We start from the raw sequence: 14,957 nt of genomic DNA, 5'->3' as shown, positions 1-14,957 counted from the left end.
AGATGTCTGCCTGAGTGGTCACTGTGACACCGTGCCCTGAGGTGGGAAAAGGGGAGCTAAACCCGAGCTGAATTCTGTCTCTATCATCCCCAACTATGTGACCCTGGACAGGTGGCTTCTCCCTCCAGGCCATTTCCTCATCTCAAAAGGAGGGAAATTACTAACTACCTTGTGAGGTTGTTTGAAGAGTAAATAAGACAACCCATCAGCAAGGAGCCTGGGACCTTATCAATAACCTGTATATTGGATGCCATTGTTATTCCAAGATTTATCAGTATTTACTATGAAGTTCAAGGGAGGAAACCAGCCTTTGATCCATATGCTCTTGTATGATTTTTTCTTATGTTGTAGCAGTTGGCTTTAGCTATTGAAAGCTGTGATATTCCAGGCAGGAAAATGTTTGCTGTCCCTGAAGTGCTGGTCAACGTGAATGATCTTTTTAACAACAACAATAATGATAGCTAATATTTATTGAGCATTTATTATTGCTAGGCTCTTTACATGCTTCATCTCACTCATCTCTTACAATACCCTATGGCACAGGTACTTTTATTATCATCATTTCCATTTTACAGATGAGAAAAACTAAGGTTAAAGAGATTTAATAACTTCTCCAGGGACCTCCTCGCTCTAAGTGCAAAAGATGAGACATCACCTGGTGATGTTCAGAGGCCAAGCAGAGGGGTCAGACATTACCACCCCTCATAATTGTTTTGCAGTGACTAGTGACCGGGTCGCTGAACAGGTAAGCTCCTCGAGCAAGCACCACACGGGAAACTGCTCTCAGTGTCCCCCATCCCCGCCCCCGTCCGGGTCCCTGGCCCCTGCCCCGCCCTTTGCCCCACCCACCCATGCCGCCGACCCTTAGTCCCGCCCACCCTTAGCCCCGCCCTAGGCCTGCCCTGTTCCCTGCCCACTGCTCCGCCTATAGCCCCGTGCCATCCCCATATGCCCCTCCCCTCGCCCCGCCCCGGTCCACTGCCCCGCCCCGCCCCGCCCCGCCCCGCCCGTCACCCGGCCGCTCACTCCCAGGAGCCCAGCAGCTCAGGGAGCGGAGCGCCTGAGATCCAACGCGCGGATCTGGCGACTCTTCCTCCAGCCCCTGTTCGGGCGCGCCTCGCTTCAGACCCGGCGCTGGAAGTAGGGCGACGGGCGGGACCCGGGGGCTGGAGGCGGGCTGGATCACGGGGGCCGCGGCCACCCTCATCCCCACACGTGCCCCGCCGGGCTCTTCACCGGCACGAGCCCTGAGGGACCCCGCCTGAGGGGAGGAAACGAGCGCTTGGGGTCACTCCTCAGCCTCGGGGTCCCTCTCTGAGTACCCGGCCTTCAACTCTGAGGAGTCGTGTGTGGAGGGAGCTCTAGGCGTCCGAGCCCTTGGCTCTCGCCGTCTTCTCCTCACATCCCTGCCCCGCTCCCCGACCCCAGCACCTTCCATTCCTCGCCCCTCCCCCATTCTCTCTCCCTGGAAGGAGCGCCCTCTGTGGCTCTCTCCCCCTCGACGCCCCCCCACCTCCAGGGTCCGCTTTCTGCCCCTTCCTCCCGCCCTCTGCTCCCCTTCGCCCACCGCCCTCACTCTCCTCACTGGGACCCTTTTCCACGAATTAAGCCTCATCCCTGGCTCCCAGTTCCATGTACTATCCTTAGCTTTACTTTGCATGAAGTCAATTCAACCTAGAAATAACTCACAGGACAATGGGGCTTCTGTGGGGGATTTTTTTGTGGGGTGAGGTAGGAAAATCAACGTCTCAGGAAAATCAGAGTGCTCAGGAAAATCAACGTCTCAGGAATACTAAATCGCAGGGCTGTTTTTTTCTTAAAGTTTACTAGTAATCATACACCTGGGAGCAATTGAAAAAGACAAATTGGAATTTATTCCAAAATACCCAACACACAGAGGAGAAAGGAAGAAAGTGGAGCCAAGGCAGGCATAGGCCATACACATTAAAATCTCTAGCTGTTCCCATTGAGGAATGTGGTTCGGTAGATTGCATAACCTTTATTTTGGGCCCAATAATTTGATTCTTGGGGTGGAAATGGGCATTGATCAAAGTTCATCTAAGTTTTTAATTCCGTGGCTGATTTTGTTTTTGTATTCGCTTTGGTTCAGTTTTCTCTTTTATCAGAACTTTAAGTAGGAAAGAAGTTAAAAAATGCTTCTCTAGTGGCAGTTTAAGATTACTTATATGTAAATAATGACTTGATTCTTCTCTAGAAGTCAGCCAAAGCGTTATGACATCCCTTTGCCTAATACTGGAGCCTTATGATGTTATTGAGAATAGTACAATTTGTGGAAATGTGCATAATTATTTTGTCTTTAAGTGAAGGTTTTTTACCATTCTTATTTCAAAACATTAAATTTGATTCTTTTTTTTCTTCCCTTCCTCTGATTCTTTTCCTATAGTTTCTTTTCTCTTTTTTTTAAAATTAATTTATTTTTTGTCTGTGTTGGGTCTTCGTTGCTGCGTGTGGGCATTCTCTAGTTGCGGCGAGCGGGGGCTACTCTTCGTTTCGTTGCGGTGCGTGGGCTTCTCATTGTGGTGGCTTCTCGTTGCGGAGCACAGGCTCTAGGCGCGTGGACTTCAGTAGTTGTGGCACACGGGCTCAGCAGTTGTGGCTCACAAGCTCTAGAGCGCAGCCTCAGTAGTTGTGGCGCACGGGCTTAGTTGCTCCGCGGCATCTTCCCAGACCAGGGATTGAACCTGTGTCCCCTGCATTGGCAGGCGGATTCTTAACCACTGCGCCACCAGGGAAGCCCAATATAGTTTTGTATTTTAAATAAAAGTTTCTTTTTATAAGAAAATAATTTGAATTGAATAATGCATTGAATTAGAAGATAATCTATTTTATAAAATTAATGAAAAATGGTTTTGCTTGCTGTAAAATAGCACTGAAAGATTTTTGTATCAAAATTTAAATGTCTTTTAATGTTCTCTCTAGTTCATTAAACACTACTAAGGAATACAGGCACCATGTTCTACACACATGTGCTTATGAGTAAGCGAGGGCCATTGGCCAAAATCTGGCTTGCAGCTCACTGGGAGAAGAAACTCACAAAGGCCCATGTATTTGAATGTAATCTAGAAATAACCATTGAAAAAATTCTTTCACCTAAGGTATGTTATTCATTAAAATTATAGTATGTATTTGCTATGACTTATGGAGAGGAAAGGAATTAAAATACATTATATCATGAAATATATTTCCAAGGAAGCTTTACTCTTAAATGGTCTTCTCTTTTTTATTTCCTATAGCATTTATTGTCTGGACATAAACGTAATTGATTTCTGTTGGTAGTTAACTCTTTTATATGTTTATCATAAATTGATTGGATCCTGAAGGATAAAGGCCATGTTTTATACATATTTTGTGATTGTTTCTTATTCCCTAACAAAATACTGTATACATAGTAGGTACCAAATGAGTATTTCTTAGAAAAATAATGGGTGAATGAATAGGGAGAGAAGAAAGAAAGGAGGATTGAGTATAAATCAAAATATATATGAAATCACTTCATAAGCAAGGTACTATGTTCATTATAAAACACTATAACAAGCTATTAGAATTTGCATTAAAATATCATTTTAATATTTTTATAGGTTAAGTAGTTTTCTTCTTGATAGAAGGATGAATTATAATTGAAAATTTACCATGTGTCAGGCACTGGGCTAGACTTTATGTATGTTCATTAGTTTACTTAATCTTTACAATAACCCTATGAGATAGGCTTCTTTTAGCCTCAGTGAAGTGTGGTAATTAAGAGCATGAACTTCTGAGCTGGTCAAATTTAAATTTAATTCCTCCTCTATCACTTAATAGTTTTGTTACTTTGGGCATGCTGCTTATCATGTCTGAGTCTCAGTTTTTTCTTCTGTAAATAGAGGTTGTTGTCAAAATTAAATAAATTAGTGTATGAAAAGCTCTTAGGACAATGCCTGGCACAAAATAAGTATATAATAAATTGTAGCCATTATTAATAAATTGAAGTTCAGGAAGGTTAAATGACTCAGCCTCAGCAACTGAGCCAAGGCTTGACCCCAAGTCTGCCCGACTGCAAAGGTTATATACTTCCCATAAAACCAATAATAGCATACTTCACTTAAATGCCACATTAGATTATCTTCACTGAGTAAAAAATCATTTTACAAGGTGAGGTAAAAGTTAAGTGATTCACCTTAAATAAGAATACAAAATGTCTGCTTTTTAAAGAGAAGAAATTCTTATTATTTTATAATTTTCAAAGAACAGAGTTTATGAATCTAATTTTTAATATTCTAATACTTTAAAAATTTTTTGAAAGGTGAAAATTGCACTTCGAACTTCAGGACACCTTCTTTTGGGAGTTGTTCGAATCTATAATAGGAAGGCAAAATATCTTTTGGCAGATTGCAGTGAAGCATTGCTTAAAATGAAGATGACATTTCGCCCAGGTATACATGCAATATTGATTTGTCTCACTCGTCTTTGTTCCCTTTTGCATTTTTATTTTGGGTGGGCTCTTTTAATTGGCAGCACTCTGTAATTCCAGCGTGAGTATGGTGAATGTAAACTTCCTTCTGACTGAATCTAAGTTTCCATGGTTAAGAACAAATTATATTATTTTCCTTGCTCTTTTCCTGTGTTTGCAGGAAGAGGTTATGCTTTCAAAAACTTGGAATGTTCCTGTATATTTACACAAGAAATATACTTAATGCTACCACACTTGTGTAAGAAACACTGTTATTCAGTTTTAATGGATCACTTGGTTTGCCATATCTGTTTTTGCCTTTATGAGATAAATTAGAAATAGTGTGATTGACAAAACCTAGATATCAATAATTGTCTCTAAGTACCATAGCATGCTATTTATGAAATATTATAGAAAATCTCTAGGCATTCCAAAGTGCTAGAGGTTTACGTGTCATAAATAGAAAACTTTCAAATTTTTATTGTTTTAATTTTAGTTTTAAGACTTTAGTCATTTTCCACCTTGTATTATGTTTATCTAGGTACAGACCTTGCCTCTCACACTAGTCTGCAAGCTCCTTGAAGGCAACATCTTTGTCATACTTATTTTCTGAATCTCTTATAGTACTTGTCTCAGTGCCTTGCACATACTGTTCCCTCAATTAATATGGGTGAATCAGGATTGACAAGGGTTTATTTTCTTTATTTAAAATATCTGTAGAATCTCTTAGTAGATTTATAATTATATCAAATATGGTTCAATGAAATAAATTTGTTCATTATTTCACTTATATATTCCATAAATATTTATTGATCTCATACTTTGTGTGAAACACTATGTTAGGCTCTGGGATACAAGGACAAACAAGACAAATAAGGTCCCTTTGAGCCTGGTGAGAAAATCAGATAATGAAAAAGGTTTTTAAAAAAAATTATTATAATAATTATAGATTGTGCTATGAAGGAATATAAAAAGAGTACTACTACAGAAAATAAGAGAGTAGTGTATTTTAGTTAGGCTAATTGGGAAAAGCCTTTCTGAGAGGATAGAATTTAAGCTCAGACTTGAAGAATGAGAAGTATCCAGCCATGTAAGAAGTCCAAGAGGGAATAGCATTCTGGGCAGAGGGAGCTGCAAGAGCAAAGGTCTTGAGGTGGTAAAGTGCTTGACTCATTCAGAGAGCAAAAAGACCAGTATGGTTGGAGTAGAGTGAGTACGGGAAGGTGTTGTTAGATGATGCCTGCAGGTTTTGTAGGGATTCAGGGCCCTGATTAGAAATTTGGATTTTATTTAAGTGCACTAGGGAAGTCCCTGAGTCATTTTACGTATGGGGGTGATCTGATCTAATTTCATGTTTAAAATATCACTCTGGCTGTTTGTAGAGAAGAGACTGAAGAGGAGCAGGAGTGGATACAGGGAAACCAGTTAGGAGACTAAGCAGTTAGTCCAGTGAGAGAAAGTAGAGATCTAGTTGGAAGTTTATTTTATACAGCATCATGGCTTATTGAATGTGGTATTTTATCCTTTTCAGGACTGGTTGACCTTCCAAAAGAGAATCTCGAAGCAGCTTACAATGCGATCACATTGCCAGAAGAATTTCATGATTTTGATCCCCAAAATGTGAAGTAAATTATTTTATTTTCCTTCAATTTGATTTTCCTGATATTTTGTTGTTTTACATTTTCAGATTTCATGAATGCAGCTGGAACATAGTTAACAACTGAAGTACACATGCAGTTGACAAAGACTTAAATTTAGTGTGAAATTTCGAAGTACAAGACTAAAAATTCATCATTATATTTGCTGAATATAGTTTGCAATATTGACGGTATAATCATTCATTCAATATTTGTTGGGTGCCTGCCATATGCCAAGCACTGTTCTAGGCACTGAGGAGATAGCTCCTGGCCGCATGAATCTTATATTTCAGTTGGGGGAGACAGGTAATAAACAAACAAGTAAATATATAGAATGCTAGGAGATGATCAGCATTATGAAGAGAAATAGAAAATAAAATAATAGAGAGATCAGGAAAGGCTTTTCTAATCAGGTCCAAACAGAAATCTAAAGGAAATGAAGGAACAAATCATTCAGTAATGTGGGGAAGAATGTTCCATGTAAAGCAAATGGAAAGGCTCTAAGGCAGAGCATGTTGGACCTATTCAAAGAACAGCAAGGAGGCAGGTGAGACTGGAGTGGAGTAAATGAAGGGCCCAGTGGTAGGAGATGAGGTCAGAGAAGTAGCTGGGGTGCAGATGATGGAGGGTGTCATAGGCTATAATGAGGACTTTTCTTTTACTCAGATAGGGAGCACAGGAGGGTTTTGAATAGGAAAGTGACTGGATCTGACTTGACTTCAACATGCTTCCTCTGGCTACATACTATAAGGGGGAAAGGAAGGAAGCAGAGACCCTGTGAGAAGATTATTGCAGTAAGAAGTCCAGACAAGAGATCTCTGTGATCAGTTCTCAGTCTTCATTTTATCAAGGTGGTAGCAGTCAAATTATGGATATATTTTGAAGGCAGAGCTGACAGAATTTGCTAAGGATTGGATATAGTTTGAAGAGAAAGAGAGAAGTGAAGGTTGACTATATGATTTTTGGCATGAGAATGAAGTTACCAGTTTAATGAGATTAGGATAACCAGAGCATGGCAAGTTTAAAGAGGGCAAGGTAAAGGAAGTAAATTCGGTTTTGGATATAGGTTTTGAGATGCCTGTTACACATCCAAGGGGAGTAGGTAGGTAGTTGAATATCTGGGTCTGAAACTCAGGAAAGATGTTTGACGGGATATATAAATTTGAGAGTTGTGAGTATGTACATGGAACTTCAACCATGAGTCATAAGAAATCCCTGAGGGAATGAGTGTAGATTTGAGAGAGAGAGAGGTCTGAGGACTGAATGTTGGGTCATTCCTAATAGTTAATAATCTGGGAGATGAGGAAGAACTAATAAAGGAGATGGAAAAGGAACAGCCAGTGAGGTAGGAAGAAAATCAAGAGACAGTAGTATTGCAGAGGCCAAGAGGAGAATGTGTTCCATGAGGAAGGGAGTGAACATCAATTTCAAATGCTGTTGGGTATGGTAAGTAAGATAAGGGCTGAGAATTGCCCATTGGATTTGACAATCTGGAGATCATAGTTCATTATATCATATGTATGATGAACTAGTGTTTGTAAGGAATACTATTGAGAAAATAAAATTCTCCTTTGTTTTTATAATAAAACATGTTTTCTGTTTAAGGGTGTTTGTTTGTTTTGCAGTATAATGCAAAATCATTGTGTTCTGTTCACATGTTTTCCTCAATCTTATATTTCTCCATAGTGCTATTGATGTTTCAGAACACTTTACTCAGAACCAAAGCAAACCAGAAGAAATCACACTTAGAGAAGATTATGACAATGATCTACTTTTCCACGCTGGGAGCTTTGGTGAGAATATTTGAGAAATTAAAATTACAAGTCATAATCAATTATATTTGCATTTTTGTATTAAAACAATGCCAAAGCTATTTCTATGCCAGTAGAAATATCTTTAGAATGAATTTTTTGATGTATAAATGTAACCCCCCAATAAGTTTATTCCTGCCTTTTTCTACTATAGGTGTCAATGCCAAGACTCAGGCTTAGCCTATGCTTCCCTTCTCAGTGTACAACCGTTTATTGAATATCTACTATATGTCAGGTGCTATCACAGGCATGGGCAATACAAAGTTTAAAGAAGTACTTCCTGCTCTCAAGGAGCTTCAGGCTGGGAGAGAGACATATAAATAAACAGTTGCTGTAGTTAACATATACACAAGGTTTTACACATGTGCTGCATACAGAGCCTTCAAAATATATTTCCTCTAAATATGATATCAATAACAGATTTTAAAATAGCTTGGGAGTGAGGAGAAAATACACACTAAATACACATTGATTGGGAAACAAATTGTTGAATGTATTTTAGAATTAAAGCTATATGGTGTAATTTAACTATATAATATTTGTTCTTTTTTATGGCGTTTACCACTCTCTGATTTGTATCATGATATTTATTGTATTGGTCTGTATTGTTCTGAAAACTCCATGAGGGTAAGATCTGTGTCACATTCATCTTTGACTTTCTTATAGTGCCCAAAGCAGTGAGCATAGGAGAAGGCTGGCCTAAATTTGTCTTAGGTGGAGGAGGGTGATCAAGCATCAGTAATGCTTGAGCTACCTCGTAACCTCCACTTCTCATCCTGACTCTCCTTCCATAACTCTATGATCTATAGCTGTGTTTCTCAAATGATCTGTGGTGAAGGACCAGTTTTATAATTTTTGTCAATTTCCTATCTGTCATGGAATGATACTTTTGTAGAATATAATAAAAATTAATTACTAGAAAAATTTAAAAACTTACTTAAAAATCAACATGTAAGCCTCAAGTTTTTGTTATTAGATCCAACATGTATAAAATTACTCTGCAACGTTATATTAAAACTTTGTAAACATTTACCTCTAATTTGTGTATTTACTCTGTTGTGGACCAACACCGTCCACAGACCCTACTTTGAGTAGCACGCATCCCTTACTGGCTGTTACCCCAAACCTTGAAATGTAACACATTGGTAAAAAGTTAATCATATTTCCTACTGCCCAAGATACTCTTTACACATTTCCCTGTAAATGCTACTGCTCTTCTTCAGCCCTGAAACTTTAGGATCACTCTTAACTATGTTTTCTATAAGCTTCATACCAGTGCTAATTAAAAAAAAAAATTGGAAATGTCTCTTAGGTATTCTTTCTGTTTCCCTAGCCACCAGTACTAAATATATATATATATTTAGTTCACCAGTACTCAAGTGCTGAAGTGCTGTATACCCTCCTACACAGTTTCTTCCAGGCCCCACATTTTATACAGCTCTGCAAGAGGAATTATCCTTAAATTCCATTTTTTTTCCACATCACATTTCTCTTCTTAAGTGCCTTGGGTCCCTATAACTTCCTGATAGATACTCCTGCCTCTCCTCAAGGCCCTCTACCAATTTATCACCATCTTTATTAACTTTGTTTTACCTTAATATAGACTTTTTGCTCTAGTCAAGCAAATGTCTTACCAGTCAACCAATACAATTTAGTTGTTCTCAGTTCTGTCTACTACAATTCAAGAAGGTGGGAAGAACATGTCCTGAGTAGACTGACAGACCTGGGTTTGAATCTGGGCTTCCTCTGTTGATTTGCTGTGTGATATTGGGCAGATCACCTAGCTTCTCTGAGCCTTACTGCCCTATATGTAAAATCGGGATACTACTAGCAACATCACAGTTATTTCCCTTATTCTCTCCTTTAGTACTCTCTACCAATAAGGGATTTTCTCTCCTTCAAAAACTAGTTCAAACCTAATGTCCTCTAAGAAATATTTAATGTTAATCCATCCTATTCTGGATTATAGTATAAGAGTGAAAGCAAAGATTATTTCTTTAATTTTTTGGTGTACTCTCAGATTCTCATGATGTTCAGTGATCAGCATATACTGTCTGTTCATAAATGTTATTATCTTATTGACCAAGACTGATTTTTCTTTTGGAAGCTATCAAGGTGTACCTGGAAGATGTGAACAATATTTTTAGTTCTTTTGAAGAAGTTAATCTTTTCTATTGAGCAAATCTTTAGTCCAATACAATGAAGGTTGCCTTTTTTAGCTCTTTCTTTCTAGAAGATGTAGGCCTGTAGAAAAATTTCCAGTGAGCGATACTTCATGAATTTCTTTACTGACTAGCAGTGACGTGGGTTGCTAGAGGAAGGAGAGGACCAACCTCTGACCTCTGGGATTTCAGACTTCTAGACTCTGACCTCTGGGGTTTCAGACTTCTGGGCCCAAAGATTCAAACCCAAGGAAGGGAAAGAATATGCATGTACTGACAGCCAGTCTGGAAGCAGGTCAGTTTGAAGCAGGGAGTTCATTTTATCTGCTGCTGTCAGTGTCTTAGGAGTCTTCTCTCATTAGTCTCCATTTTGCCAGAATTCTAACACCGTTACTAAGACTATCTTTGCTGCCTTCAGATCCTGACTCTATCATTTATTAGGGTGTGACTGTGTGCAAGTTACGAAACCTTTCTGTGGATGTTTCCTTGTCTGTACAATGAGGATTATAATAGTATCCTCTACTACATAATACAATGCACATAGTAACCACTCAGTTTATGTTAGCTGACCAGGTTTTATCTTTTTTACTGCTGTATCCAACCCCTAGCATATTGCCTAATACCTAGTCATTCAATAAATATTTATTGAACAAATGTTATAAGCCCATTCTTTAATATTTTACCTACCTTTCCATTACTTAGAAGGCAGACATACTCCTTATTTTCCAATCCCTCCTTATGGACAAACAACTCAAGCAACTGTCCATGAAATAATATGAAATAATACTCGATCAAGTGGGATATGACCCACCTAAGGTAGAAGAAATCACTCCACTGTCAATAATAACCTTCTGGGAAGTATTAAACTGTACCACCACTAAAAACTCTATCCTGACATTTTTTTGCAATTTTTGCTTATTGTATTGGAAAAAGCGTTAGACTAGAAATCCAGTCTCCACTGATTAGCAGAATGACTTGAATAATTCAAATAATTTTTTTTCTTTTCTCTTTTTTTAATTTAAGTATAGTTAATTTACCATGTTGTGCTGATCTCTACTGTACAGCAAAGTGACTCAGTTTTACACATATATACATTCTTTTTTTAATATTCTTTTCCATTATGGTTTATCCCAGGAGATTGGATATAGTTTCCTGTGCTATCCAGTAGGACCTTGTTGTTTATCTCCCAACCCCAAATTTCCAGTCCATCCGTCTCCCTCCTCCGCTCCCCCTTGACAACCACAAGTCTGATCTCTATGTCTCTGAGTCTGTTTCTGCTTTGTAGATAGGTTCATTTGTGCCATAATTTAGGTTCCACATATAAGTGATATCATATGGTATTTGTTGTTTTCTCTCTGACTTACTTCACATAGTATGATAATCTCTAGGTCTATCCATGTTGCTGCAAATGGCATTATTTTGTTCTTTTTTATGGCTGAGTAGTATTCCATTGTATATATATATATATATATATATATATATATATATATATATATATATATATATATATATATACACTACATCTTCTTTATTCATCTGTTGATGGCCATGGCCATTTAGGTTGTTTCCATGTTTTGGCTATTGTGAATAGTGCTGCTATGAACATAGGGGTGCATGTATCTTTTTGAATTATAGTTTTGTCCAGTTATATGCCCAGGAGTGGGATGATTGCTGGATCATATGGTAATTCTATTTTTAGTTTTCTGAGGAACCTCCATACTGTTTTCCATAGTGGCTGCACCAGCTTACATTCCCACCAACAGTGCCAGAGGGTTCCCTTTTCTCCACACTCTCTCCAGCATTTATTATTCGTAGACTTGTTAATGATGGCCATTCTGACCGGTGTGAGGTGGTACCTCATTGTAGTTTTGATTTGCATTTATCTAATAATTAGTGACGTTAAGCATCTTTTCATATGCCTACTGGCCATCTGTATGTCTTCTTTGAATAATTCAAATAAATTTTTAGCTCTCATTTTTCTCATCTGTAAAATGAAAGGAGCTATTCAAAATGATATCTAAATTCTAGCTTCTAACCCTAAAATTCTGTGTTTCTATGACTAACTCAATATTAATTATATGTATTTATTTAGAGGAGGAACCTGAAATTCTCAGAAGACATAGCTTCTTTGATGACAACATATTGCTAAATTCCAGTGGTCCTTTAGTTGAACAAAGTTCTGGAAGCCTCATTGGAGAAATATTCCTGTTCTATGACACTGGAGATGGATTTGGAGATGAAGGGGCTGCAGGAGAAATGATTGGTATGCTATCTGGTCATATAGAAATTGGATATTTGTTTCAGTCAAATTACATAACATACTGGAAGTTTTATTCCATCAAACTAAAATTTCAGATATGCTTGTGTGTCATATAGGTCAACACATTTTTTTACACAAGTTTTCAGAATCTATGGTATATTTAAAAATTTAGGCTAGTTCCAAGTAAATAGCTATCTGTTTAAATACATTGATCATATAGGTTCTTGTTTTTATTTTTACAAATTTCTAGTCTTTAGAGTGGAAGAAGTGAGGTAAATATATTCCTCACAAAATATACTAGATTGTATACTAGAAAACATTGTTTTCTTTAGCAGAAATTGTGGGACAGCTATTCTAAAGGATCTGTCCAGCATTTTATATTATTATTTTATATTTATATTATGATATTATTATAAAGTCATCATAGAAATAGGATAGAGAAAACTGGGAAATCGAAATGCACTTAATTTTAAAGATACTGACCATTATATATCAAATCTTTTTTTAATTCTCTAGTTTACAGTAAAAGGCTGGTTATGGCAAACTTTTTGAAATTTGAAAACTATGAAAAATAGTGGCTCTACCTTAGGTCTCTACCAAAGGAGTTTGAAAACTTTTACTTCTTAATTTGAAATCTAAACATGGCTTTGTAACAAGGCTACTATCTTGGTAGTTTAGTAAATATTTCCTGAAATAAACGTTTAAAAATAGACTTTTAATAAAGGAAAGGAAATTAAATATATAAAATTCTATGTCATACTGCATGAAATGTGGTAGTCTATATAACCAGTCAAATCTAGTTAAGTAGGGTTCACTCATTTTTTTATCCCATCACAACTCCTTGCATGCAATACTGTCAAGTGTTTAGTGAACAAATGACAGATTCAACTCTGTATAACCAAAGTGTTTATTGTGTTTTCAAGACAATCTATTGCAAGATGATCAGAATATCCTGTTAGAAGACATGCATTTAAATAGAGAAATTTCCGTGCTTCCTGAGCCTCCCGATACTATAGTGGGTATGTTGTTTCTTTTGTGTAGAATGTGAACAGATACTAATATTCAAATTAAGCCTTAAAACTTATGGGTTTAAGTAGCAGTATAGTATAGTGAAAGATAATAAAGAGTGTTGTCCCTCAAACTCTTAGTCTGACTTTAGATAATATAGAATAGAAAACTAAATTCTGGGAAAAGTACAATGATGGGTATTTAATCGGGATTAGGTTTATTTGTTATGAGAGCACATTTAAATACTCTGCCAAAATACCCTGCTTTTGAATCATTAAAATAATATATGTTACATAGTAAAACATCATTAATGTTTGACATTAACATAGTTATTAATTATTAATATCACATTAATATTAATATAGCTTGACAATCTATATATAATTTGATATAAATTACAAATTTGGGGATATTTTCTACTTGAAATTGATGTGAAAGTACCTCAGATGATTTGAAGTCTTGTAGTCTGATTTTTCTTAAGAATTAAAAGAATGATTAGCCCCATTTTGATTTTTCACTCTTTTTGATGTTACATTTGCTTTCTAACACAGTAGTAGAAATTTTAAATGTAAAAAGAGGCAATAAAAATTTAGTTATGTGTGGTTCTTTATGGATCAGCTAACCATGAACAGAACATAAATTTTTTAGCAGACATATTGTCAAATTTATGTCAATCATTTATTGTGGTTCCTACCTCTGTTTTCACTTCTGATGTGACTGTAGCCCAGCCTTAGACGTGACAGGTGCAAAAGAGGGTGATACTACTTGACTCACCTGAACACTGCGGGCCCCAGACTGTATAATCTCTGAATCTCTTCAACTCTATTAAATACATGATTCTAAGAATTCAGATGTGGCTCCAGTTGGCAATATAAATCTACAGTTAGTTTATCTTTCACTTTAATTCTCATACAGTCCTCTAGTTTGCAACATGACCATTATTTTTTTTAATAAATCCTTTTATGGCAACGTTGATTAGTAGAACCAGATAATCCAGAGTGTGTATGTCCACCTGAAAATGAAAAAATGGATGAAACCACATTATCAAATGAAGAGGAAGGATTTACCCTTGACCCAATTGATACTTCAGGTCAGAGTCATTCATGTTTTTATTTTTAGTTTTGATGCACTACTACCTTATTTACCCTGAGATATTTTAATAATTCTTAAAATATTATAGGAGGTAGTCAATCTAGTAATACCATTTATAATACAATAAAGGAAAAGTGTGAAGAAAATTTGGGATGGTCCTTTCATTATATTCAGTCCTGGTCAAACCATCTATCCAGCTTGGGAAATTGGAAAATGTAAAACAGAGTTCAGTTCCAGTAGTTATCAAGCCATTATTCTGGGCACAGAAATGAAGACATAGTTCCTGCTTTTAAGAAGCTTACAGTCTGATCAGGAGATAAATAAGCATGCAATATAAAATAAGACAGAGTAAAAGGATCGGAATAGAGGCACTGAATATGAATCTAATATATAACTAGATCTTTTAAGAATATCCTAGTTTTAAGTAGTATAATTGATATTTCAGTTTATAAACTCAGGCATGCAAAGAATAAAGCATTCAACTTTTTCTTTACGAAATTCAACTCTGTGAGCCTCTATCCCACTTGGTTGGCAAGAAAT

At 37.0% G+C, this 14,957-nt stretch overlaps 1 protein-coding gene across 1 annotated transcript in view; it reads left to right on the top strand.

Moving 5' to 3' along the window:
* The first annotated feature begins 1,031 nt into the window (after positions 1-1,031).
* The window catches only part of RAD21L1 (RAD21 cohesin complex component like 1), a 28,235-nt gene continuing 14,309 nt past the window's right edge, over positions 1,032-14,957 (top strand). Inside the window, exons 1-8 of the mRNA XM_057529465.1 lie at positions 1,032-1,140; positions 2,941-3,116; positions 4,301-4,430; positions 5,979-6,072; positions 7,771-7,877; positions 12,150-12,320; positions 13,241-13,336; positions 14,305-14,415. Of these exons, the coding sequence (XP_057385448.1) occupies positions 2,973-3,116; positions 4,301-4,430; positions 5,979-6,072; positions 7,771-7,877; positions 12,150-12,320; positions 13,241-13,336; positions 14,305-14,415 (853 nt within the window). The 5' untranslated portion in view covers positions 1,032-1,140; positions 2,941-2,972. The remainder of the gene's footprint in view (positions 1,141-2,940; positions 3,117-4,300; positions 4,431-5,978; positions 6,073-7,770; positions 7,878-12,149; positions 12,321-13,240; positions 13,337-14,304; positions 14,416-14,957) is intronic.

Source organism: Balaenoptera acutorostrata, chromosome 15, assembly GCF_949987535.1.
Source record: "Balaenoptera acutorostrata chromosome 15, mBalAcu1.1, whole genome shotgun sequence".
NCBI classification, from domain to species: Eukaryota; Metazoa; Chordata; class Mammalia; order Artiodactyla; family Balaenopteridae; genus Balaenoptera; species Balaenoptera acutorostrata.
This window is presented reverse-complemented; position numbering and strand designations above follow the sequence as displayed.